This window comes from Lachnellula hyalina (genome assembly GCF_007821495.1).
Source record: "Lachnellula hyalina strain CBS 185.66 chromosome Unknown contig00120, whole genome shotgun sequence".
Classification (NCBI taxonomy): Eukaryota; Fungi; Ascomycota; class Leotiomycetes; order Helotiales; family Lachnaceae; genus Lachnellula; species Lachnellula hyalina.
This window is the reverse complement of record NW_022157234.1, coordinates 45628-69704: the sequence shown is the minus strand read 5'-3', so window position 1 is coordinate 69704 and position 24077 is coordinate 45628. Positions and strand designations below refer to the sequence as shown.

Sequence of the window (24077 nt, the reverse complement as noted above, 5' to 3'; positions counted from 1 at the left end):
TTCTTTTATATAGAGGTATCTTGGGTAGATGAGCGTGTTTGTTTGTTCGTTCGTTTGTCCTTCCTGTCCCAACTCCAAGGAATCCATCCTTCTACATCGTTTATCAATTCTCGTCGACTTCAACGCGTGATACTAACACTGACATTGACATGAAACAAGAAATAAGAAACGTAGGCGCTGAATCGAAAATGTTCTCCTATCGCTTTTTACTTACCGTTGGCTTGGCTGCGGTTGCGACTGTTGTGTGCGCCAAGGATATTGATATTGATGTTGGTGAGGAGGGCATTAAGTTCGAGCCCAATACTACGACGGCTGATGTGGGTGATGTGTGAGTTTCATCTTCTTCCCCAGGACTGGAGTTGAATTGATGGGATGCTGATGAGGTTAGTTTGAACTTCCACTTCTACTCGGCGACCGGACCGCATTCTGTCGTATCGGGCGCCTTTGATAGTCCTTGTGCACCTGCCGCCAATGCTTTCTTCTCTGGGCTTATTGATGGTAATGATGCTGGTGTAAGTCCCGTCCTAAACCAGAGGAAATTCAATTCCACAGACCCTGTTTGTACTTGGAGAAGAGTAGAGAAGGGAAGAATGAGGAGAATGCTTCGAAACTAACATGAATTGATATAACAGAATACAACCTACATCGTCAACGTAACCTCTACCGACCCCATCTGGTTTTACTGTTCCGCACACAAGCACTGTCAAGGCGGCATGGTGGGCGTCATCAACCCTCCTTCTACAAACGACACCCTCGAAGCATACGCAAAAGCTGCTTCGAGCGTGTCTGCGGCTTCTGCGCCGAGTGCGCCTGTGGGAGTTGTTGCGACTACCATCTCGGCTACATCGCCTACGGATACTTCGAGTATGGATATGAGTATGGGCATGAGCTCCAGCATGAGTATGAGTGCTAGTTCTGCTCTGAGCTCTGCTACGAGTGCTGCCGCGAGTAAGGCGAGTTCTGCTGCCTCCAGCGCTGCGTCTGCGTCGAAAACTAGTAAATCGGGAGCTGAGGCCACAGCTGGGGTCAATATTGGATTAGGTGCTGTTCTTGGTGGCATGGTTGCTCTTTTGGCTTAGGCTGAAGGATTGTGTAGAGGGCAAACAAGCATGATGATGAACGTTGATATCTGATGAACTTTGGCGTAGGTGCTTTTGGGATCGTGTGGAGCCATAAGTATGTAATTTAGCAAACCGCGAGGAATTTCACGCAAATGATACATCAAATGTTTACGAGCGGTGTTCATTGTGATTTCGTAGTGTTTAGTATTTTAAACGAGGGAAAGATTCGTTTGCATCCGAAGAACATGAAGCGATTTTGGCGGGGGAAGAAAAGGACTCCACCAGACTCCAACGCGTGACTCAACAACCCCACCAAAAATATTTACGAAAAGGACTCATCACCACCACCACATCAACAAACAAATTGCTGAGACTAGTAAATACCAACGCAATCATGGCGGACGAAGTAACTGCACCTGCACCTGCAACTGCATCTGCTGCTCCCACCGAGGCCCTGGCAAACCTCCATCTGGACGAAGTCACCGGCGAAAAGGTCTCCAAGTCTGAATTGAAGAAGCGCCAGAAGCAACGCCAGAAGGACGAGGCAAAGAAGGAGAAGGAAGCTGCAGCTCCCCCCAAGCCCGCAACCACCAAGAAGAGCAATGCTGAGGCTGACGAGAAGGAGCTGAATCCAAATGTAGATCCAAACCCCTCAACCCCTCATCGCGGGCAATTGATACTGACTGCGGGGTAGCAATATTTCGAGATTCGTTCGCGCACAATTAACAAGCTCCGCCAGACCAAGAACCCAAACCCATACCCTCACAAGTTCCATACAAACTACGATGTGAGAAATTTCGTCGAGCAATATGAGTCCCTCAAATCTGGAGAGCACAAGAAGGAAGTTGAGATCAGGGTTGGAGGCAGAATTTACAACAAACGTGCGTCGGGAAACAAGCTCGTCTTCTACGATATCAGAACAGAGGGTGTCAAGGTACAGGTAATGTGCCAGGCTCAAGAGGCCAAGGAGGGCGGAGTTCCATTTGAGGAGCAACACGAGCATTTGCGACGAGGAGACATCATTGGTATTGTCGGCTACCCAGGACGAACTGCACCCAAGAAGCAAATAGCAGAGGGCAAGGAAGGAGAGCTTTCTATTTTTGCTACTGAGATTGTTCTCCTCACACCATGTCTGCACCAACTCCCGGACGAGTACTATGGATTTAAGGATCAAGAGCAAAGACATCGCAAGAGATATCTGGATTTGATCATGAATGAGCCAACACGGAACGTCTTCCTCACTCGCTCCAAAATGGTCACCTATATTCGCAAGTACTTTGACGAGCAAGACTTCGTAGAAGTCGAAACACCAATGATGAACCCCATCGCAGGAGGCGCAACAGCCAAGCCCTTTGTTACCCACCACAACGACCTCAACATGGACATGTTCATGCGTGTGGCTCCAGAACTTTACCTCAAGATGCTTGTTGTTGGTGGTCTAAACCGAGTCTACGAAATGGGTCGCCAGTTCCGCAACGAAGGCATCGACCTAACCCACAACCCAGAATTCACAACCTGCGAATTCTACATGGCCTACGCCGACGTCTACGACATCATGGACATGACCGAGGAACTGGTCTCCGGCCTCGTAAAGCACGTTACGGGCGGCTCAACCACCAAATTCCACACCCAGCACGGCGAAGAATATGAAGTCAACTGGGCAGCACCCTGGCGACGCGTAGAGATGATCCCTGCGCTCGAAGAAGCAACCGGCGAGAAATTCCCACCGGGTGATCAGTTGCACACGCAGGAAACAAATGAGTTCTTCAAGCGCGTGCTCAAGAAGATGAAAGTCGACTGCTCGCCCCCTCTCACCAACGCCCGCATGCTGGATAAACTGGTCGGCGAATTCATCGAGGAAACTTGCGTGAACCCAACCTTTATCACCGGCCACCCGCAGATGATGTCCCCGCTCGCAAAGTACCACCGCGATCTCCCCGGTCTCTGCGAGCGCTTCGAGGCCTTTGTGTGTAAGAAAGAAATCGTGAACGCGTACACCGAACTGAACGACCCCTTTGATCAGAGATTGAGGTTCGAGGAGCAGGCTAACCAGAAGGAGCAGGGTGATGATGAGGCGCAGATGATTGATGAGAACTTCTGCCAGAGTTTGGAGTTCGGCTTACCGCCTACGGGTGGCTGGGGAATGGGCATCGATCGCTTGGTCATGTTCTTGACGGATAATTACAGCATCAAGGAGGTCCTGGCATTCCCGTTTATGAAGGAGGATACGAGTAAGAAGCCGGAGAAGTTGGCCGCTGAGGAGGTGGGCATTGAGGCTAAGGCTGAAGAGGGTATTCGTAAGTCCCCTCTTTCTTCTTCGAACTCAGTTTGTGACTTTACTAACCTGTTCATGTGTAGCACATAAATGATTGGTGAATTTACGGGAGGCCAGCTTTATATGAAAGACTAGGTGCCCATTCATTCCCGAGCTGTTCGTGGAGATCAAGTTTTTGAAAAGCTCTTGTACTTTTCACTCGACTACCTACACTGAACAACAAACAAAATACCGCGTTCTGTCTGTCGAATTACCCCAGAAATGTGCGAGCGATATAGAAATCAATCAATAGAAGAATAAAAAAGTTCATTCGTCCGAGGTCATCTTGCTGCTAGTTATTACAGAGTAGTGATTCTTTCTTCATTCCCTTCATTCGTCTCTCCACCCAACCAATGATATAAAATCCATGCCATGCTATGCCATTCCAGTCAACTATCGAACACCCATACTATATACAACACCAACACCACCCACCATCTACACATTCTTGGGCGCGCTATGCACCTTGCTAACATTTTTCACCTCCCTCTTCTTCACCCCCTGCACAGCCACCCTCTTAGCAACCATCCCCGCCGTGCGCGCCGGAATCCACGTCCTCGACCCAAGCACCAGCACCTGCGTCAACAGCGCCAAACTCCCCGCCTGATGCGCAGCCGCCAGACCCGTAGGCACAAGATAGATTAATGTCGAGATCCCCAGCGCAACTTGCAAACACACCACATGCACAACGCCCAACATGCCCTTGCTACACGCAACCGGCATCGCGGCCCTGACCTGCCTATTGAAGCGCGAGTATGCCCACAGCCCTACCACGGCTGCGAACGTCGTCGTAGCCAGGATCCGGTGGTCTAGTTGCACTGTCGACGGGTTCTCTAAAATGTTGCGCCACCAGATGTCGCTGCCGTCTTCCTTGCGCGAGTAGAAGGCGCTGAAAAGCTCGGATTTCGGCGGCGTGAGCCCTAGCCCCATTTTGGGGAACTCGTTGTATATCATGCCTGCATCTAGACCTGCTACCAGGCCGCCCGACATGGCAGTTGTGAAAACGAGGAGTGCAAGCCCGGCTACGCTTTTGCGGAATGGTGAGAGTGCGGGGGAGTTCAGGCGCGCGAGGTCTTGTGCTGCTTGTTGCGGGTTAAGGAGCAGGGCGTTGGTGCGCAGGATAGCGAGTCCGTTCCAGAACATCGCTGTGTAGCAGACGAAGGCTGCGCCCAGGTGCGCCGTGAGCCGGTATTGGGAGACGCGCGGGTGCGAGCCAGGCGCGAATAAATCATCCTTGAGTCCGCTCTTTACCATGTACCAGCCTAGGAACCCCTGGAAGGCTATCAATCCGCTGATGCCCAGAAGGCGGACACTCATGTTCTTGGAGACGCGGCGACGGGCGACGAAGTAGATGGCGGGGAGCACGAAGGAGAGTCCGACGAAGCGCCCCCACAGACGGTGCCCCCATTCCATGAAGTAGATTTGCTTGAATTCCGAGAGCGTCATGTGGGGGTTTAGGAGCGCGAATTCGGGGGATGCCCGGTATTTGCTGAATTCAGAGTCCCAGTCCGCTTGGGAGAGAGGGGGGAGGGATCCGGTTACGGGTTTCCATTCTGTTATACTGAGTCTGTAACACGCCACTTATTACTATCGTTCGTTTTAGATTGGATTGGGAAGGAAATACCCAGATTCGGTGAGTCTTGTCAAACCACCGAAGACAACAATTCCGAATACACTGCCCGCGGATGCTAAAAGCCAATATGCGACTGCCTTTGAAGATGTCTCGGGGAAGAAACTCTTTTTTCCCTTGGCTTTTGCTTGTCCTTCAGCGGCAATCTTCTGGCTCGTTTTCTGTCCTTTGGGATTTAATATTGATTTGCTTGAATTACTCAACTGAGAGGCAGACCCATGTTCTGGTAGAGCAGTTGTAGAGCTGTTGAATCGTATATTTCGCGAGAGGTTTGCTTTTATAGGAAGTTGAAGTCTTGGACGACTGTATTTTAGACATTGGTGGCAGATGAAGAAATCTTTGGATAGACGCGGTGCTGCCCGACGCAGCCCGGGGATAAGTGAAGCCATTGAGAGGAACTGTAGACTTGGGGAAAGGTTCAAGAGAAAGTTGAAGATGGGTCGATAATGAAGATATAGATTATGTAAGCATCGGGGTGTATAACACTATATAATCAGGAGATAGTCGGGCCGAGGATTTTCCGATGCCGACTGGGGTCCAAACACAAACGCGCAAGCTGGCTCGAGCTCGAGGCTGAGTAGTTGGATTAAACATTAACCACACATAAAGTGGACAACACCACGCAATTATCTGGATGTCATATAAGTAAACACATACTTATTATATCCCCAATGTCCACCGCCTAATCATCCCATATGTTTTCCCTTCGAAACAACGAAACTTTCCGTCCCGCCCTGCAATACCTCCTCAGTGCTGGAAAACCTCGCGCAAACCACTACACGCACCAGAAGAGCAGCTCTTCAGGGAGCATTGACTCGGACAGCGACGCTCCCCGCGCGAGAATGAATCCCAAGAACTCGACAGGATTCCGATCTACCTCGATCCCCCTAATAAGCATCTCCCGCTCGCCATCCCCCTATGCGCGATCACCCTCGAATCCAGCCTCAGATACAGACGACGATGATTGGGGCGATGGACGCTCCTCATCACGGCGCCCCTTCCTGCCCTCGGACGGCTACAAACTCACTGGCTGGCGAGCCTTGCTATACGGCGGTGGATTTGGACAATGGCTGTTCACAACACAGTCAGGATGGGCAATCTACATTGGCGTGCTGGTGTTCTGGCTGGGAGGCTGTCAGATTGGCTTGACCATCATGAATAGAATAATCCTCTGGAGTGGGTACCTCCAAGATAACTACACATCGCACACGAAGCTGATGGTTTTAATAGCGGGGGTTTACAAGTTTCCATATCCTTTAACAACGACACTGATCGAGATGCTATTGACACACTGCTGGATCCTACTCTCCGCGTATATCACCAGATGGGTTAGCCCGTGGCTTACTAGTGCCGGTGTTTCATCCATGATTTCGCCCTCGAAACCTCTACCGACCTCTTCTCCAGGCTTTCGAGGTCAGCAGAAGAATTTGGGGTTCATTGGGTCGATCGCAAGGTGGACGTCTGGCTTCTCGGGGGGTATTGCTGGTGGGGGACTTTTCGAATTTGAATGGCCCGTGGTCAAGCAGTGCTTACCAGTAGCCATCATATTCGTTGCTAAAGTTTCCCTCTCGAACCTCTCCTTCGCCTATGCCCAACTCACCATCTACACACTCGCCCGCGTGGGAATAGTCCCCCTCTCCCTGCTCTTCACAGCCTTCCTAACAGGCGCATCCCACAGCGTCTCCACGCTCTCCTCAACTCTCACGGCCACTCTCACACTACTAGTAGCAACAATGCAGACTAATGTCCGAGTAACATGGCAAAGCATAGTCGCCGGCGTTTTCTCTTCCATCTTCGTCGCTCTATACCCAGTCCAACTCCATCGCACGTACAAATCCCTCGTCGCCTCCCTCGTCCCCCAAGGCGAGTTAATCGGCACCTTCCCCTCCTCTTCTGCCCCAGCCGATTACTCCGGGTCCCGTGAGGAAGCGCGCGCCTACTGGCGTCTCCTGCACTACACATCTACGCTTTCCATCCTAATCTTGACCCCCATCGTCTTTCTCTCGGGCGAGATCTCAAATATAAGCCGGAACTGCTACTTCCTGGACGTCTTCTTCCATTGGTTAATGGTGTTTTGCGGGGGTTTGGGGAGCTGGGCTGTCTTCTTCAGCACAATCGCTTTGACGAGAGCCACAAGTCCGTTGACGAGCACGTTTTTGTTTATCCCGAGGGCGGCGTTCCTGCTTCCTATTATGGCCGGTTTTAAGATGCCTAGTTATGCCTGGATTGGGATCGGGATGTGTTGGGCTAGTTGTGCGTGGTTTTTACTGGGGAGGAGGAGAGGGGGGAGACCGCTGGAACGGTTACGGTGATGAACCAAAGTCTGGTATAAGCGTATATTAGGGTTTGGAATTTTAGGGCGTTGTAAAACGATTGCTGTATACAGCGATTCGAATATAGACCTTGCTAGACATAGCCATATTAGATACTGCTTGACTGTGTTGCTTTTCGGCCAAGTGGCGTTGACTCTTCAGTTTCTATTTAAATGTTATGTTCTTTGTCTAAAAATTTGGTTCAAAGGTAGATAGATGTCTTGCTTTTTGATGTCTGTTGTTGAACTAGTTGGTCTTGTTACTTTTGTAGCACTTGGTGTCAAAAGCTTCTGATATTATTAATATGTATTCCCTGCCGAGATCTACGAGCCTTGAGTGAAGCTCGCTAGAGGCGCTTTATGTGGGACATAGACGAGAAAACGACGTAAATGTTTTAAGAGTGGCTACGAAAGGCATTTCAGATTATTCTCTCATTCTTGCCTATCAATGCGCTTCAACAGGTTCCCTGACCTCAGCTTTAATATCCACAATGTTTTTCTCAACAGGGGCCAATTGAGGTTTCTTCTCTATAAGACCCTCAAACTTCTCACGAAGAAGCTCATACTGGGCCTTCCATTCCTTCGTATGTCCTTCCGCTGCTTTCCCTCCAGCAGCAACTATTCCCGGATTTATCCATGCCAGCAATTCGTCCACATACTCGGCGTCCTTTCCCCTCAAACTGTGGAAAGATCTCCCAGATCCTTTCTGTCCAAGCTTTCTAAGATACTCTTCCCTCATGTCTTCCTCGCTTGGAGTATTGGCTTTCCCCGAAAACACAGCTGCAACCGCGATGGCTTGAAAATCAAATAGGGAAAAGGTTGCAATGTGGTACGGCACGCCGATAAAAGCTAGTGTGGGATCGGGGATGTAGAAAATGTCTTTGTGTAGGTTATGCATTTGCGTGCCGTCTGTTACGAGCGCTGTTTTGTCTGCCTCGGATGCTGGCACAGAGTCGCGATGGTAGGGGGAGAGGAAGGGGAATGCACAGTGGTATCCAGTACAGATGATGACTCTATCGATATCGCTGATAACTTGACCGTTGACTAAGGTTATTGTGTATAGAATGGCTTCATTATCGAGAATAGGACCAGAGTGTTGCCCAAGATCGAACGACTTTATTTCGGAAATACGTTTTACACTCGGAGGCAGCATCGAAATTGGGTGATCGAATTCACCACCCCGTGTGGATTGGTATATAGTCTTTGCAATGCCGTCGAGCTCTTTTGCGATGTCGAATGATGAGGTGCTACCGCCTATCAAAAGCACGGACTTGGAATCAGAGGTTAGCTGACACCAATAGCTTCTCTTGAAGGATGTCAATATACCTTGCCCTCAAACCCTCTAGTACTCCGGTATCTTTTCGAATGCTGTATTCTCGATGGCCATGCTTTCTTCCAACCTTTCAATCCGGGAATGGCTGGAACTTTCGGCGCGTGATAGTGGCCAGTAGCTACAATTACGGCATCGAACTCCTAAACAGTCTCAGCATGCACGTCACCTTATAATCACTCCATCACATACCCAATCCCGCGTCTTCTTCTCGAGTGTATCAGCATCTAAAGTTACAGTCCGAACGTCCCAATACTCCCCCTTCTTTTCCACACGCTCAACTTTCGTATTATACTGCGTAATCCCTTCAACTCCCGTCTTGGCCGCCGTGTCTTGTATATATTCCGCTAGCACATTATGTCTAACGATCTGTTCTGTCCCAGGAGGCCAGGAATTAAGTGTTGTTTTCATGAGCCCGGTTGGAACGTTGTTTGAGAGTAATTCATAACACGGACTAGTAATTACTTTAGCTCTGCCTACTACAGTTCATTTTCGAAGATGCAAAAAGTTTCAATATTACTTACCCGGGAGGAGCATGCAAGATCTTTAAATTCTCACTATTCTCCCTCACATCCTCACTCGTGTGCCTAGGAACACCGCGCTTACTGTCGACGTCTTCGTAATACGCAGTCTCTGCTATCGATGGTACGAGTGATGGATATGCAGGTTCTGGCGCAACGCGTGCATCAAAGACCCTGTGGACGCTCTTGTTAGTACATGTTGATTCTTCCTTTGGCGTGAGAAGGCCGATGAATTGGGGGGTATATACCATACTCCGCCAGCTTTACCCGTTCGTTCGAAGACTGTCACTTCTAGTCCGGCGGTTTTGAGATGGGCTGCTGCGGATACACCGGATACACCGGCGCCTATTACCGCGATACGCTTTATTGGATGGGCCATTTCTTGGTGTACTGTAGGTACTTTGAGGTTTGAGGAATCGAGGATGGTAAGGTGGCTTGTCACGACGTATGAGTTGGTCACTTGTATTTAGATTTTATGGTTGTTATAAGTACGGAGTTACGCGTTTTTAATATAGCATACCTACTACCATCATGCTAGTTATGGTTTGTATCACCTGTTTGTTATCTACGCTGCGAAGTTATAGTCGGTGTTTGAGAGGTGCGTAAAGACGTGCTCGGCTAGAACAGGGGTAGTGGCGGGGTAGAATGCATAATATTGCATGGAACCCCACTTCTTTCGATGGCAGAATATATAAGTAAGAAGGCATCATATGTGCATAGGCTGCTGAATAATGTCCTGTTCATAAGGTTCGACTTGTCAATATCTAGAGAGAAACATTAATTTGAAGTTGTGCAGAAACTTAGAAACTAAGAAGTATCTTATGGGATATGGGAGAAAGGAAATATAGTAGTAGATATCATTTTCTAGTTTGAATTACCACTGCTCTATAACCATGTGCTTTTGTTCCGAGTCTTCCAGCATGGACCTGTTACGTCATTGAAGCCTGTAAGCACGCAGCTTTTATCTGCAAAGGACACCCCATTATGTAGCTACTTGCTCTAGCCAGACAGACATTATTCTAACTGGTGCTTTGTAAACATCCCGCTGCCCGATTATCCTAATTAGTGCCTTGATAAGTCGATATAAACACCATAAGCCGTCCCTATAAGTGTTTCCCATTCTGCTTTGCACCTTCCCATCAGGTCTCAATAAAACGTCACCTGATTAGGGTTTCCCAGAATAACTAGATACAAGCCAATATAGTAAGGTTACCTCCTGTGAATAGTATACAGTCTTCACCATGGCCCCATCAGCAATCGACCCCCCAGCAGCGATTCTGCCTTCGATCAAAGACACCAAACAGTCAGTAACATACCAACTTCCCATCCCCGAGCCAACACGTCGACGTCTCGAGGCAGCAAACGTCGATCTCACCAATGGATATCCATACACACCACTACAGCCGCTCTACGTCCAAGATGTTGAACAAATCCGCAACGAACCCCGCGACTTCACTGATGCAGGCAGCCGCGCAGATCCCGAGAAAAAGGCTCTTTTCAATGCTGCAAAGCAGGTTATCCATCTTACCAATCATATAGGGACTGAGATTGTGGGGTTGCAGCTGAAGGACTTGACGGATAAGCAAAAGGATGAGTTGGGGTTGTTGATTGCGGAGAGAAGTGTGGTGTTTTTTCGCGATCAAGATCTTTCGCCCCAAGAGCAAAGGTCTCTGGGGGAGTATTATGGAGAGGTTGAGGTACATGTAAGTACCAATTTTGCCCATGGACGGAAAGAAATCCGCAGTCTGACAACTCCATTACAGCCTCAAGGATCACATGTCCCTGGTCTTCCCGGAGTATTCACTATCTGGCCTGACCTGTTTGCAAAGCAGAGGAAAGCAGATTTCCGTCACCCTGGCGGCGCTTCAATGTGGCACACGTCAGACATTCTTGTCTTCATACGAATATCTATCTGACTTAAAGCAGTGACCTGGTCTACGAACGACAGCCCGCAGGCGTCACCCATCTCCACAACGACACTGTGCCAAAACTAGGCGGCGACACTTTATGGGCAAGTGGCTATGCAGCATACTCCAAACTCTCACCCGACTTCCGCAAGTTCATCGACGGGAAACAAGCCGTATTCCGCTCTGCTAACGAGTATCTTGACCGCAATGATCCAACGGCAGGTCCAAGACCTGTAGAGCGAATCCATCCCATTGTACGCGTTCACCCTGCAACGGGATGGAAAAGCTTGTTTGTAAACCGTGTTTGGACTGGCAAGATCGTAGGTTTGGATAAAGCAGAGAGCGATGTGATATTGAAATATTTATTTGATGTTTATGAGAATAATGTTGATATCCAGGTGCGGTTTAAATGGACGCCTGGAACTTCGGCGCTATGGGATAATAGGTATGCTTTTGTATCTTCTTCTGCACGAAATGAAATGGGAATTGACATGTATAGGATTACCATCCACAATGCGAGTTGGGATTACGAAGGGACGGAAGAGAGGCATGGGACTAGAGTCACATCATTGGCAGAAGTGCCGTATTTTGATGAAAAGGCACCAACGAGAAGAGAAGCTTTAGGATTGAATGATAATTAAGTAGAGTGTGTAGCGCTGCCCTTTCAATTTCTGGGTATTTAAGTTCTAGTAGTTGTGCGCATATGTTGAAGCTACTTAGCATTTAGTATTAGTCTGTTGGTACGCTTCTCTATTTTCCCGCACTGAATTCGTTAATTACTGCATATTAAAAGTTCTAAGCCACTTAATGAGTAGCTATAAGACATTAATTACTTTAAACCTCAATAATATCTGAGATTATTAAAAGCTAATCACAAAATCGTAACTGGTTTCATGATTTGACATGCCTCGTGTATTCGAAAAGGGGGATTATTCGCTTAATTCGAGAATAACCTGCTCGCACAACAGACTAGATTTCGACAGATATACGCACCACCTATATATATTAACGACGGTAAGCGTTTAGGGGAAAGCATAGCATCTTTCTAATAGGGATGCATGCATTCGAAGATCCGGCTGCATCGTAAAATCTCATACTATCATGTCCCGGAAGAAGAATATGCATCCTCTTAGACTCCTAGGGAATTCACTGTTCGCCGGATCTTGAAGAATTTAAAGAATATCAGTATATAAGAAGTATTGTTCTAGAGGAAGCTATATAAATAAGCCAATATATGTAGAGGATTTATGCTTGCTGTTAAAATAGCGGCGCGCTAGATCATAATAACCCTATAGCAATGCGGTTAGGGCTTGGTTATGGCCCTGAAATAAAATGACAATCTCTTCACATTTTGCTTCGCTACAAGTTTAGAAGCAACGATTCCAAACTAGGTTCCTGCCCCCCCTCGCCCCCCAAAGTAACTTTGATATCTATCGTGCCGCGTGAAACAATATCTAATTCCGACTTTTTCCAAGATACCGACTTTAATAAGGGACCCATAAACACTTAAACAGCTTCCCCGAATATCAATCCAGGATCATTTTTCCACCATCGTCTCTACCATCTTTATGCCTGCCTACCTATTAACATCCATCTCATCAAGTGCAGGAGACAAACCGAAAACAATTTTTACTTACATGACACATCTGCATTTCGCGAATTCTTCCGGGCAGCCTTTCAGCACGAGGTCACATCCGAGACATCTTGTGCCAGCATACCAACAGGCTTCGGCCACCTCATAATTGCTCTTATCGGGGTCAAATGATTGGCACAGTAGCCAGCGTCTTGGGAAGAGGGCATCGGGTTTGCCAAGGGGGCCTTCGCGGCATTTGGTTTGGGCGGCTTGATCCGCAGCGAGGATGGAGGTGCTGAGTGTGAGTAACAGGGCTGGTTTGGTTAGATTGGCTTTATGTTTAGTGTGTAGAGAAGGGGGCTTACTGATGGTTGTGAAGAACTGCATGGTGGGTGATTTTGTGGACGTTTGTTGGTGAAATGTGTAGACTTGACCGTGTGGGGTTTTGCAAATGCTTATGGAAGAAGGCTGAAAGAAATGAGAATGTGGGATTCTGCGGATGCTATGAAATTATGTGTGATGTAATTATTTTGAAGTTAATATGATGAAATAAGGTACTGGTGGAAACGAGTTGTGTTATGGGCGGACTAGTTTGGTTCAGCCGTAGTGTACCAGAGAATTGGGTTCACGGGAAACAACTTCTGCATAACTTTAAATGAAGACTAAAAGGAGTAGTATGAATAAAATAATATCCTATAGTAGTGATGAATTCTTTTTAGAATATAATGTATGCTTCTATCGCATCCTACGACCTCGCGGGAGTATGTTGGTGTTCAGGTTGGTTCCTGTTTCGTAGGTATAGTTCATTAAAAGCGAGACTGGCTTCTGGACTAAATATACCCAACTCATTTTCTCTAATAAGCATGGTGATAACAAGCTAGAAAGAAATAGCACAATCACCCCAAAGGCGGGCCGTCGATATTGTAGCGCGTGAAGAAGGATGAGTATATGTGCAGATAATAACATGAAATAAGACGGGAAGAAATTCAAGGAAATAGGGAATAATAGAACACGGAACACACGGAAATGTAAAATAAGAAGAGATGAATCGGAGATTAGGAGAAATAACTAGTATTCCACATATAATAAAGTCGACAGGAATGGCAGTCAGAATGGAAAAGGAGGGGGGAGTGGAACCTATTGCGGAGGCGGGACCGGAAGAACCCGTCCACGCCGTACAGTAGTCCATTCTGGGCCAAGTGCGCGGTGAACAATCTAAGCATCTATTTATGTGACCAGAGAGTCAATGACTGGTTACTACTCAGTTGACACTTAATCGTTCTTCATAAATACACTATACGAGGCAAAATCAGCGAAGAATGTTATTACTGTTCATATATACTCCGTAAAGAGAAACTTAAGGTAAGGAATTTCTGTAGGCAAATTTCAAGTGTCATGTTTGGCGCCCCATTTGCCTTGCGTAGCATCCTGCCATTCATTGCATGTGAGAAGCTCGTTTTCGTGTTGAGATAACGAAATCAACCAACAATACTACACGAAAGAATTAATTCATGTGGCCTAAGCATTGCTTACCCCCGCTTGATAGCTTATTCTGGCCAGCAATCTGCCAAACCTAGCATTTAATATGTACCAGCAGGGATAGAGTAGAGGTACTTAGGAGCTTCCGTCCGTCTTCAGCCTGTATATAAGATACCTCCATCCGTTGAAACTAAACACACTGAGCTTTATGCCGTTTTAACAAGAGGCAACGATGGCACCCTCGCTCATCGATCGTATAAAGGAAAGGCTCAAGGGGTTGTAAGGAATCTGCAATCCGCTCTTTCCGGACGCTCATCTAACATTACCGATAGAAAATCATCGGACACGACTCCCCTCGCGCCTAAAAAAAAAGAGCCTAAAAACCCATTCGTAGATGGCGGCGGACCAGGTTCGGAAAGCGCATCTATGGGATGGAGTCCTAGCGGGTGGCCAGCGCCTGAAAATAGTAAGAAGGAGAACACCAATTGATTACGGGTGGGGACACAGGAGGTGATGGAAGAGGATGCAACGACGAATGACGGCATATGAGAACGGATTCAGAGTACAGGATATAATTGAGACGAGGAAACATTAAATGCAGGACGAGGAAGGTGACGAGGACATTTTGTTTACGAACTTTTGATTTCAGGAGATTCACGTTTGCAACAAATATCTTTTTAATCAGAGCTATTTCATTTCAACAAAGCTTCCCATACAGCCCCTATCTGATATTCAGTTCGTCTAATATCCTGATGGTCTGACTTGCATCACCTCGATTTCATCTTTTAGTCGTAAGCAGAGGTTCTGTTTAAGCCACTGCTTTACTCCATAATTTTCTTTGGTTATGTTTTATACGCTTCATTCCAAGTCCTCGAGAGACATATTAATAGGAGGACTAGCGGCTACAAATCAGAAAGTTGGAGCTGAAGTCGAGCTGAAAAGAATGTTGAGGTGAACCACTAGTCTGAAGCTTTGGGTCTCTTAATCGGAATTCATGCATCATTTTCGTATTAAGCAATTTTTTAATTTCACAAGACGTGTCTATATGTACTGCGCATTCCAAGTGACTTGACAGTCTCTATTGCTCAGATCGTGTCATGCCTCTGGCAAGAATGACCACCAACCCGTAAAGCTCATCTTGACTAGTACCCTGGATTGTTTTATGCTGGATTTGCGTTCGGTTCTAAATGTTACCTGAGGGATGGCAATGAGTTTGCTGTTGGGGTTTTGCCTCATGTTAGACGCTAGTGACAGAAGTTAAAGCTGAGAAGTCAACAGTCCGAACTCATTATAACTCCTTCGAGAAATATTCTACTTACTCAACCCAAGTGAATGAAAGATCTGTGGCTTCATATGACTAAGCCTAAGCTTGTCCTTTTCGCTTAGGCGGAGCTCAGAATTCAACCTCTTCCTCTTGGCTTTCTACCAAACTTTAACTTGGTGAATTAGCCTAGCACGACTGCACATCGGTGCTAAACACAACTCCAACATCTTGGTTATCTCCACTTCCTCCCAGTATGTGCCCCTGTCAAACAAAGCACTTTCAATTTATGTCTGATATTAACAAGTACAGATTTAAGAGAGCTCCATCCCTCGTGTCGACAACCACCTCAAATCCTCAAGAACACGCCATGTCTGATCCGAACGCCAGCTCAGCACTTCAAGAAGCCAGTACGAATCTACACGCGATCTTCGGAGTCCTGACTCTTGAGCTTCCAGATCCGCAGCAGGAACTCTACGTCCAGCCCTCAACATTCACCCTCTTTCCTCAACTCATACCAGAGCTTCGGCTCCAGATCTGGAGAGAGACATTTCCCTCAACTCGACATATCGATCTCTATGAACTTGCTGCGGAGTATATTTTTAGTCTTCATTATCTCAATAGCAGTTATTGTGGAAGTCGGATCACGAGTTACTGCCCTCGAGGAAAGGTTCGGCACGGCGAGACTAAAAACTTCAAGAGAGACTGGCCCATTGCTCTCTCTGTCAATAAAGAGAGCCGGGAAGAGACCCTGAGACACTACGCTATTGTACTACCAATTCAGCACTCGGCTCCCACCAAATTGCATCCCACGACGATATCATCCACTCACATGTTGGCCTCTCTGCATGAGACTAAAGCTCGACACCGCGTCTTGGTACCCGTCACATAGGGCTGAATTGAGGGATTTCGAAGGCGCATGGTTCAATCATATCAACACGTGGGCTTCGCATCTTCTGTTCAAACTGCAGAAGCTGGAAGTGAAAACTGTTGATTTCGAAAATTTTACAAGATCAGAAACATATTGTTTCGTTGAGTTCTGCGAAGCATCACTTTTCCTCACTCGGTTCCCTTCTCTCAAAACCTTGATCTTATCAGTTTTCCCTTGCGAATATGCTGATGAGAAACGCACACGGGCGGTCTTGCAAACCGTTAGGGATCAAGCACAGGTATGGCTGGAGGGGGGAGTGGAAGCGAACTCTGATGCTTCGAGTTTTCCTAGGATAATCGTTCGGCAAATGGTAAATCATGATGAACACATATGTTTTGCCGATGAGGAAGAAGTATGGGATGCTGGAACCCACGGGGTTGTTTCCGGGGGCAATGGAACTTAGAAGTTCATCGATATTACTGGACTAGTGGAATCTATAGACCCCCGATGGAATTCAGTGCTATGGATCCTCCACTGGAATGTATACAGCATCTGTTGACACCTGACAAGACTCACGCTAAAAACCAACTTTCTGTTATTCTAAGATTACCCGATAATACCAATCTGGAATGGGGATGCTAGAGCTCATCGCTAAGTGACAAACGTAATGTCTAACTAACATCAAGTGAAACAGTAAAATGGGCAGCTTACAGCTGTCTTGACTCTTGATAACTAATGTTTATTGTGTCACTGTGTCAGTATTCACTATTAGAACGCCGATGCCAAACGTTTCTTCAAGAGCTTTTTCTAGTATGAATTTGAATGCTTCTATTTGTTCATGGTCTGACCTAGGTTTCCTTGCCGGATTTGGACCGTTTCTTATATGTGCAGTAGACTACTAGGTCATTCGGGTTTGAGTTAGGCTAAATTGAGAGCAAGATCCGAGGTAGGCCTGTCAGTTATTTTTAACTTGTTATTATTTATAGCTCTAGCGAGACAGGGATAATTGTTAGTTGGTTGGTTGGTTAGGCCGTAACCTCAACCTTAAATATCTCGGCGCCTAGCAGACAACGAGCATTAAACTCTTCGCTATTCGACCCCCAAATTTACTACTTCCAAAGCTCACAAAGTATGGACGGACTATCAGACAGTCTCGGGAATACTACCCACTTCGATTCTTCATCTAAGAAAAGCCAAGAAGGTTCGTCTGCGGAAACACTACTGATCGGCTCTTGATATTCACCAATCTGCTTCTTCTAACATGTAATCACAGAGAATAATCAACTTATCGAAGGCTTTCCGCAGTTTTCACGGCTGTCCATCGAGCTACGACTTATGATATGGGAACATACTTGGCCCGAACCACAAATAATCGAGGCCGCAATATACGAGGAAGAGACAGAAAAAGACGAGACAGAAGAGGGCGAGTTGGAGGACGATGAGATAGAGGAGGACGAGCTAGAGGAAGAGTACCTAAATACTGGATTTCTACGTCCTGCTTATCCGCTAGCTGCCGCCTTGGACAGCGAGCCTTTCTGGTCGAGGTCTACCGATTCAGATGAACTGACCCACTGTTTTGACCCCCACTGTTTTTACCCCATAGCCCTACAAATCTGCAGAGAATCGCGGAAGCACACATTGACCAAATATCGACTCATGGAGCATATGAAAACCGCAAAGGGCTGCTTCTATTTCAATCCAGACCAAGATCTCATCTGGCTTAGTTTTGACGTTATCGACGACGTTAGGATGAAAAGGTATCTTGTCGATCTAGAAAACTTTTATGGGGAACAGTTACATGCAATAGAAACTCTTCTCGTCGAGGATTGGATCCTAGCATGCGAGAATTTGGATATATATTCCGACTGTGTAAAGTCCTTGAGCGGCCTCAAAACAGTCTTTATCCGGCTAGTTGTTGACGCTGAAGATATGAAGATGGATATGGAGAGCGAGATGAGAGGTGTTGCAGATGAAGACGAGGGTAGTATCCAAAGTTACGGCGACGCGTTTCGGGAACAGACGAATGGGTTCAAAGAGGAATATAGGAAGTTCCTGGAAGACAAGCATGATATAAGGGTCCAGGTGTTATGCATAGATCGCACCGGTATGTTAATCTGAGGTTAGGCCATCTGTGGATAGGGCGAGGTGCTATATATTAGCACAAAGGATTAAATTATCAGCAGCGCTAGCGCTAAAACTTCTTTCTAGTGTCAGAGAATATAGGCCACCATAGAGCGATACGTTTCTCGTGTTCAACTGGAACATGTCACGTCGCAATGTTTCTTCCCTTCTTTCATCAACTTTCATTCCGTTTCAGCCACGTACTCTTTCAGCCATCTAACATCAAACTGCTAGTCAGTGACGTGGGTGCTAGTATCATTCCGGCTCTTTTCTGCCGCCAAAGATGAAGATGATTACTGAACATCATATCCATGACCAAGCAACGCTAGAAGTCTCCGCATGTATGCGCAAACCATGCCACCCCTCCATTATCCAAGACAAGTAATCAGCAACCTGACCTGATATCCAAGCATCTCCAAATGCCGCTATTCATGCAAAGCTATAGAGATGACTAACCGCTATGCATTCCGGGCCATATAGCATAATCTGCCCGTGCCCATCTTATCACGAATTGCCTACTGCAGAGAATGGCAGGATCTGAGGTCATAGTCTACGAGTCGCTATGCGGCTGTATAGGTCTGTCTCATTGTTTGCCATCTAGCTGAGATTGGTAATTCAGAGGGTGCAGTATGAGTTGAGTGTTCGAATCGTAATGGGGTTAGAGGAGAGTATATAACAAAGGGGATTGACTGCCAGAAAACGAACTCCATCACACACTGAACAAACAACATCCTCAAGCAATCATTATCGATTTGAATTATCCATCCATCCATCGATATTACTTTGTCAATTCAGATCCACTATATCCTCAACTCGTCAAAATCCAACCATACCAGTCTTCTACAACATGTCTGGACTCACTTATGTTATCACCGGTGCCAACCGCGGTATTGGAAAAGGTAAGCACTTTATCTAATTCGGACCCTGAGCTCCGAATCCTTCTTGATCAGACAATACTGACTGACGTTCCTGCAGGTCTCCTCGAGACTCTTGTCCTCCGTCCTCAAACAACTGCCATTGCTGCTGTCCGTGATGTGGCTTCATCCGAAAAGACACTAAGCTCTGTCCCTGTTGGCTCGGGTAGCAAGATCATCGTCGTCAAGGTCGATTCCACCTCTGCAACAGATGCCTCAGAAGCTGTTGAGGAGCTTAAGTCGAAGCACAGCATCAGTAAAGTCGATGTCCTGATCGCCAACGCTGGGCTTTTAGACGTCGCAGATATCGCCCCAGCTCTTAATGCCTCTGTTAGCTCTATCCGCAAGCATTTCGAAATCAACACTCTCGGTCCCCTTGTCCTAACCCAAGCCTTCTTCCCGCTCCTCGAAGCAGCCTCGGACCCAAAATTCCTAGTCCTCAGCTCAAGCATCGGCTCGATCAAGCTCCTAGAGGACTACCAAGTTCCCTTCTTCACCTACGGCATCACCAAATCTGCAGCAAACTACCTCGTCCGCAAGCTGCACTTTGAGAACCCTAAGCTAACCAGTATGGCATTCTGCCCTGGATGGGTCCAGACTGATATGGGGACTGGAGCTGCTAAGGTTGTGGGCATGGATAATGCGCCTGTGACTCTTGAGGACAGTGTGAAGGGTCTTATTACCCAGTTTGATGGAGCTTCAAGAGAGAAGTCTGGAACGTTTACTTCGCAAGAGGGGAACAATATTCCGTGGTAAATGGACATGCAGTCATTATAGGGGTGCAAAGAAAAGGGATGAAAGTAAAAAAGGGTAGAAAATGGGTCAATGGTAGCTGATAGAGGAAGAAGATATATTAAAGATTGAAAAAGGGAAGCAAGTGTAAATCTTGATTACCATTGTCATGTGACCCATCTTTTACGTGAAACGCAATTTGCGCAATTGTTTATTAGTTACATTACTATCAGTTATCTACGGCCCCATTTCTTGTCAAGCACAGCACAGCACCTTCATTTATATTATCATTTATCTATCACGTTACTCCTTAGCCTCATGTCACTTCAAGCATGGCAAAAACCCAACCCATCATCAAATAAGCTTAAATACTAGTGGCAGCGATCTCTCAGCCGCCGGGATGTTTCGTTTCCGTGAATAGTCGCAATATTAATAGGACACCAACTTAACACTCTTGGAATAAAGAGGCGCCAATACCTTCGTCTCCCCCTCTTCTTACCTACTTTTACGATGGCACATTCCACTCCCATACTTTTAATTGCGCAGTGGTCTTGACAATACTGCACGCAGCCAATTGACGATATTGTTGGTGTTGAAGGACTCTGAAACTCAGCTGAGACGAGAACAAAGACGACATTCCAGCCCAAACGTGGATGCAAACAGACGAACAGTGGAGATTCTAGTATTTTCAAGTGGCCAGGCATAGTGCTACGTCACGTCTACGATATCTCCCTTCCTCCCAATTCAAATAGGAACATCGACGCTGTTGGGAATTGTATATACAATATCCATATCAAAGCACAGCATCTACCATGCTCTGCAGCAACCGCCCGGAAGGCTTTGTGAGTACAAAACCTAACAAACTTGTGACGAGAAGTGAGAAAGCACAGCTAACAAAATCATATCCAGGGCCCACACTCAACCCTCTCCTCCCCAATCCCAACAACCTGCTTCGTCGACACAATCATAATCCCCCTCCCCGTCTGGATCGCTTTATTTCTCCTCCCCCTCCTCATCACTATCTCCCTCCACCACCGAAAACAGAACTTTGACCCCTCAACCGCGCATCTTCGCGCCGTCGCCCCACGATCATGCAGCTTCATCACCGTCCACATCCTGTTCTACCTCTTCATAATCGCCAACATCCTCATGCTGACACTCGAGATTGTGCGCCTGGAATTACTACACTTTGGCATTGGCCTACTGCCGTTTTCGTATGTCGGGCTGTTGCTAGGTGCGGGGCTGCATGCGAGTGAGGGGTTCCGGGGGCATATTAGAGGATGGCAGGTCGTGAATGGTGTGCTCTGGCTTGGGGGTATGGTTGTTAGTATTGTGCAGGTAGTGGGGTTGAATAAGGAGGGCATCCATGGGAGGAAAGGGACTAAGTATCCCATCAGTGATCAGGTCATTGATGTTGCGGTTATGGCGGGGGTTTATGCTGCTATTGCGCTGTTGGAGGTCGGGTTGGGGGCTTGGAGCGTGAAGAGGGATGGTGGTAGAAGAGAAAGTTTGAAGAGTGGCATTGGGGGTGTTGGGCAGCACGAGATGACTGATTATGGTGCAGCGCATCATAGATCATAGGGGGGTAGATGTTCTTCTGTATGCACTAATCGATTTTTAGATTGAAAGGCGTGTATTCCATTTCTGCAGCCGGCGTGACGGTCGTTTTGCTTGAAATTGCTTCCTAGAATGGACGACTACTGACCTCGACTACTGACCTCGACTACTGACCTTGACTACTGACCTCCCTCTGCATGCAACTCATCATCTTTGCAAAACAGATTGTTGGCTCCTAAGAGATCCCAAGCGGGTTTACAAGATTCTATTATCAGTCGCAGGATACATAGGCGGAAACCTCATCTCCTCTTCACCCTCAAGCTTCAAGTCCCATCTTCCTCCCCGGTGCAAGATGTCCTGGCACATACGGGAACTCCTTTTTAAAATGCTCCGCAATCTCCTCTCTAGTAGCCACCCAAACCTCGTCACCCCCCTTCTCCTTAACATACAACATAAAACTCCTCAACGCCTCCGCCCGCCCCGGCTTCCCTATAATGCGCGAATGCATCGGTACATTCATAAGTTTCGGACTCCCTGCTTGGCCTTCACGGAGCAGCATATCGAACGTCGATTTCAGGTACTCGAGATACATGTGTGAGCCTACAAACCCAGGACTCATGTGGAACTTTCCGTCTAGAATAGGAATCATCAAATAAGCAAGCATGGGTAAGGGAAAGGGAAGCCAAGCATAAACAAACATACCGTTACAATCATAATTATATGGCACAATCAGCAACCCCTCCCTCTCCCCAACCTCGAGTCCCTCCTCCCACGGCAGATCAACCCAATACGGCACATCGTCATTGAACGCCTCACTGCTGTACAACAGCCTCTTCCCGCCCCCCATCTCCTTCACGACCTCCGGCCACAGACACCGCGTATTCGGCGTCCCCCGCCCATAAAAATAGCCCCGTGGAAAAACTCCTGTCACATCTTCCAGAGTTTTACAATTCTCCCTGATATACGCCTTCTCCTCCTCAACAGTCAGCGCAGAAATATCAAGCCACCTCGCACCATGCGCAGCTATCTCATGGCCATCGCGTACCAGCGCACGCGCGAACGTAGGGTTTTTGGCCACGGCTTGTGATACGGCCCATGTGGTAAATCTATATCCTTGCTCCTTGAACAATCGCAGGATGCGCCAGGCACCGACGCGGGAGCCGTATTCGTATCTATGTTTTATTGTTTCGTTAGGCCGTTGCAATGGGATTAGAAATGGGAGGGAAATGGATGGGGGAAAGGAAGGAGGACAAACTCAGACTCAGCAGCCATATGTCTCGCGCCCTCTAAAAACGAACTCGATGCCCCCTTTTCCCATAGATACGGCTCCGAGTGCGCGTCTCCATTCAGCACCGTTCGCTCGCCGCCTTCTTCGTAATTTAGGATGAAGGAGAGGGCTAGCTTGGCGTTGTTGGGCCATTGGGGATGCAGTGACGATTCGCCGTATCCTGTAGGGTTTGTTTAGAAGAGAAGTGCGGGTTTGTACCTACTTATAGCTTGATGGGATATAGAGGACTTGCCTTCTAGATCACGGGGGATTTCGTAGCGGGGGTCTGTGACTACCATTTTGCCAGCCACACGTGGTTATAAGTCTATTGTTGATAGTTATGGGAACGGGGAAAATATAATCGGAGGTTGAAGTGTTGTCACTTCACCTTGGTTTATTTTACTTCTAGTTATGTTTCTAGGGTAAAGAAGGATATATAAGAGAATAAGAGAATGGGATGGGACAAACTGATTAGATTATTTCTCCTATACGTCTATCTACATCTACTTGTACCCTACCCTGCTCCTGCTTCGCTGATGTCCTTGGCCGACGCGTTCCTAGAGCTATGGCGGGGTATATCGGGGCTCCGATGAGGGGCTTATCAATGCGATACTGTATGCCATCCATCCTTGTATCGATCATAGCACGGCCAAGTTTATTTTGTGGGGAAATGGAACCTCTTTAAGGGAATGGAGGTAAGAGGGTGGGGTGATAGCGCATATAAAAAAGGTTGTTAAATAGATATGTTAAAAGTTTTAAATATGCGCCGTGCATTCTTGAAGCCTTGTTTAAATTGCCGTCTAGCATATGATGAAGGCCCCCTTTTCCACAATTCAGCGTTAGTAATTTTCTATCCAATGAAGTAAATAAGCGAGTAGAGAGCTTTCTACTATACATATTTCTAGTCGTGTATTATTATTATTTCACTATACTAATTGAGATAATCCAGAAATCTTCCAAATACATACAAAGTCAAATAGAGATATAGCTTTCCAATCAGTTGTATTGCATAAATTTGGATCCAAATGAAGTTCGTCATTTTTCATTTCAGAATTGAAAACATTCCACTCTTACTACATTCTAAAACAATCTCTTATTGCGCTTTCTGGCTTTGTATTTTCCTCTTTCCTAGCCGTCTTTTGCAAATTTCCAGTCTTATCTTTCCAGCTAGGCTAGCCTATTTTCCTGCTTTACTCCACTTCAAGCAGTCTAAACCTGGAAGACAGAA

At 47.0% G+C, this 24077-nt stretch overlaps 8 protein-coding genes across 8 annotated transcripts; 5 read left to right on the top strand and 3 right to left on the bottom strand.

Moving 5' to 3' along the window:
* Positions 1 to 1455: 1455 nt before the first annotated feature.
* cla4 (Lysine--tRNA ligase) lies at positions 1456 to 3426 on the top strand (the record flags this gene model as incomplete). The annotated part of the gene is made up of 2 exons (XM_031151670.1): positions 1456 to 1698; positions 1756 to 3426. The coding sequence occupies 2 exons, from the start codon at positions 1456 to 1458 to the stop codon at positions 3424 to 3426; spliced, it is 1914 nt and encodes a 637-aa protein (XP_031003509.1).
* A 387-nt stretch (positions 3427 to 3813) lies between these two features.
* COX15 (Cytochrome c oxidase assembly protein) lies at positions 3814 to 5394 on the bottom strand (the record flags this gene model as incomplete). The annotated part of the gene is made up of 2 exons (XM_031151669.1): positions 3814 to 4942; positions 5000 to 5394. The coding sequence occupies 2 exons, from the start codon at positions 5392 to 5394 to the stop codon at positions 3814 to 3816; spliced, it is 1524 nt and encodes a 507-aa protein (XP_031003508.1).
* A 306-nt stretch (positions 5395 to 5700) lies between these two features.
* slc35c1 (GDP-fucose transporter) lies at positions 5701 to 7317 on the top strand (the record flags this gene model as incomplete). Its single annotated transcript, XM_031151668.1, has 1 exon — positions 5701 to 7317. The coding sequence occupies one exon, from the start codon at positions 5701 to 5703 to the stop codon at positions 7315 to 7317; it is 1617 nt and encodes a 538-aa protein (XP_031003507.1).
* Positions 7318 to 7761: 444 nt separating this feature from the next.
* Positions 7762 to 9546, bottom strand: ustF2_1 (Flavin-containing monooxygenase; the record flags this gene model as incomplete). Its single annotated transcript, XM_031151667.1, has 5 exons — positions 7762 to 8586; positions 8643 to 8789; positions 8839 to 9100; positions 9171 to 9341; positions 9416 to 9546. 5 exons carry the CDS (start codon positions 9544 to 9546, stop codon positions 7762 to 7764), a joined length of 1536 nt encoding a protein of 511 aa, XP_031003506.1.
* An 862-nt stretch (positions 9547 to 10408) lies between these two features.
* LHYA1_G006731 (putative alpha-ketoglutarate-dependent sulfonate dioxygenase) lies at positions 10409 to 11715 on the top strand (the record flags this gene model as incomplete). Its single annotated transcript, XM_031151666.1, has 3 exons — positions 10409 to 10870; positions 10931 to 11046; positions 11094 to 11715. The coding sequence occupies 3 exons, from the start codon at positions 10409 to 10411 to the stop codon at positions 11713 to 11715; spliced, it is 1200 nt and encodes a 399-aa protein (XP_031003505.1).
* A 7511-nt stretch (positions 11716 to 19226) lies between these two features.
* aflD_5 (Norsolorinic acid ketoreductase) lies at positions 19227 to 20049 on the top strand (the record flags this gene model as incomplete). Its single annotated transcript, XM_031151665.1, has 2 exons — positions 19227 to 19278; positions 19355 to 20049. The coding sequence occupies 2 exons, from the start codon at positions 19227 to 19229 to the stop codon at positions 20047 to 20049; spliced, it is 747 nt and encodes a 248-aa protein (XP_031003504.1).
* A 788-nt stretch (positions 20050 to 20837) lies between these two features.
* Positions 20838 to 21606, top strand: LHYA1_G006729 (uncharacterized protein; the record flags this gene model as incomplete). The annotated part of the gene is made up of 2 exons (XM_031151664.1): positions 20838 to 20867; positions 20935 to 21606. The coding sequence occupies 2 exons, from the start codon at positions 20838 to 20840 to the stop codon at positions 21604 to 21606; spliced, it is 702 nt and encodes a 233-aa protein (XP_031003500.1).
* A 292-nt stretch (positions 21607 to 21898) lies between these two features.
* On the bottom strand, positions 21899 to 23148 carry cda1_1 (Chitin deacetylase; the record flags this gene model as incomplete). The annotated part of the gene is made up of 4 exons (XM_031151663.1): positions 21899 to 22215; positions 22285 to 22754; positions 22838 to 23030; positions 23073 to 23148. 4 exons carry the CDS (start codon positions 23146 to 23148, stop codon positions 21899 to 21901), a joined length of 1056 nt encoding a protein of 351 aa, XP_031003501.1.
* Positions 23149 to 24077: the final 929 nt, after the last annotated feature.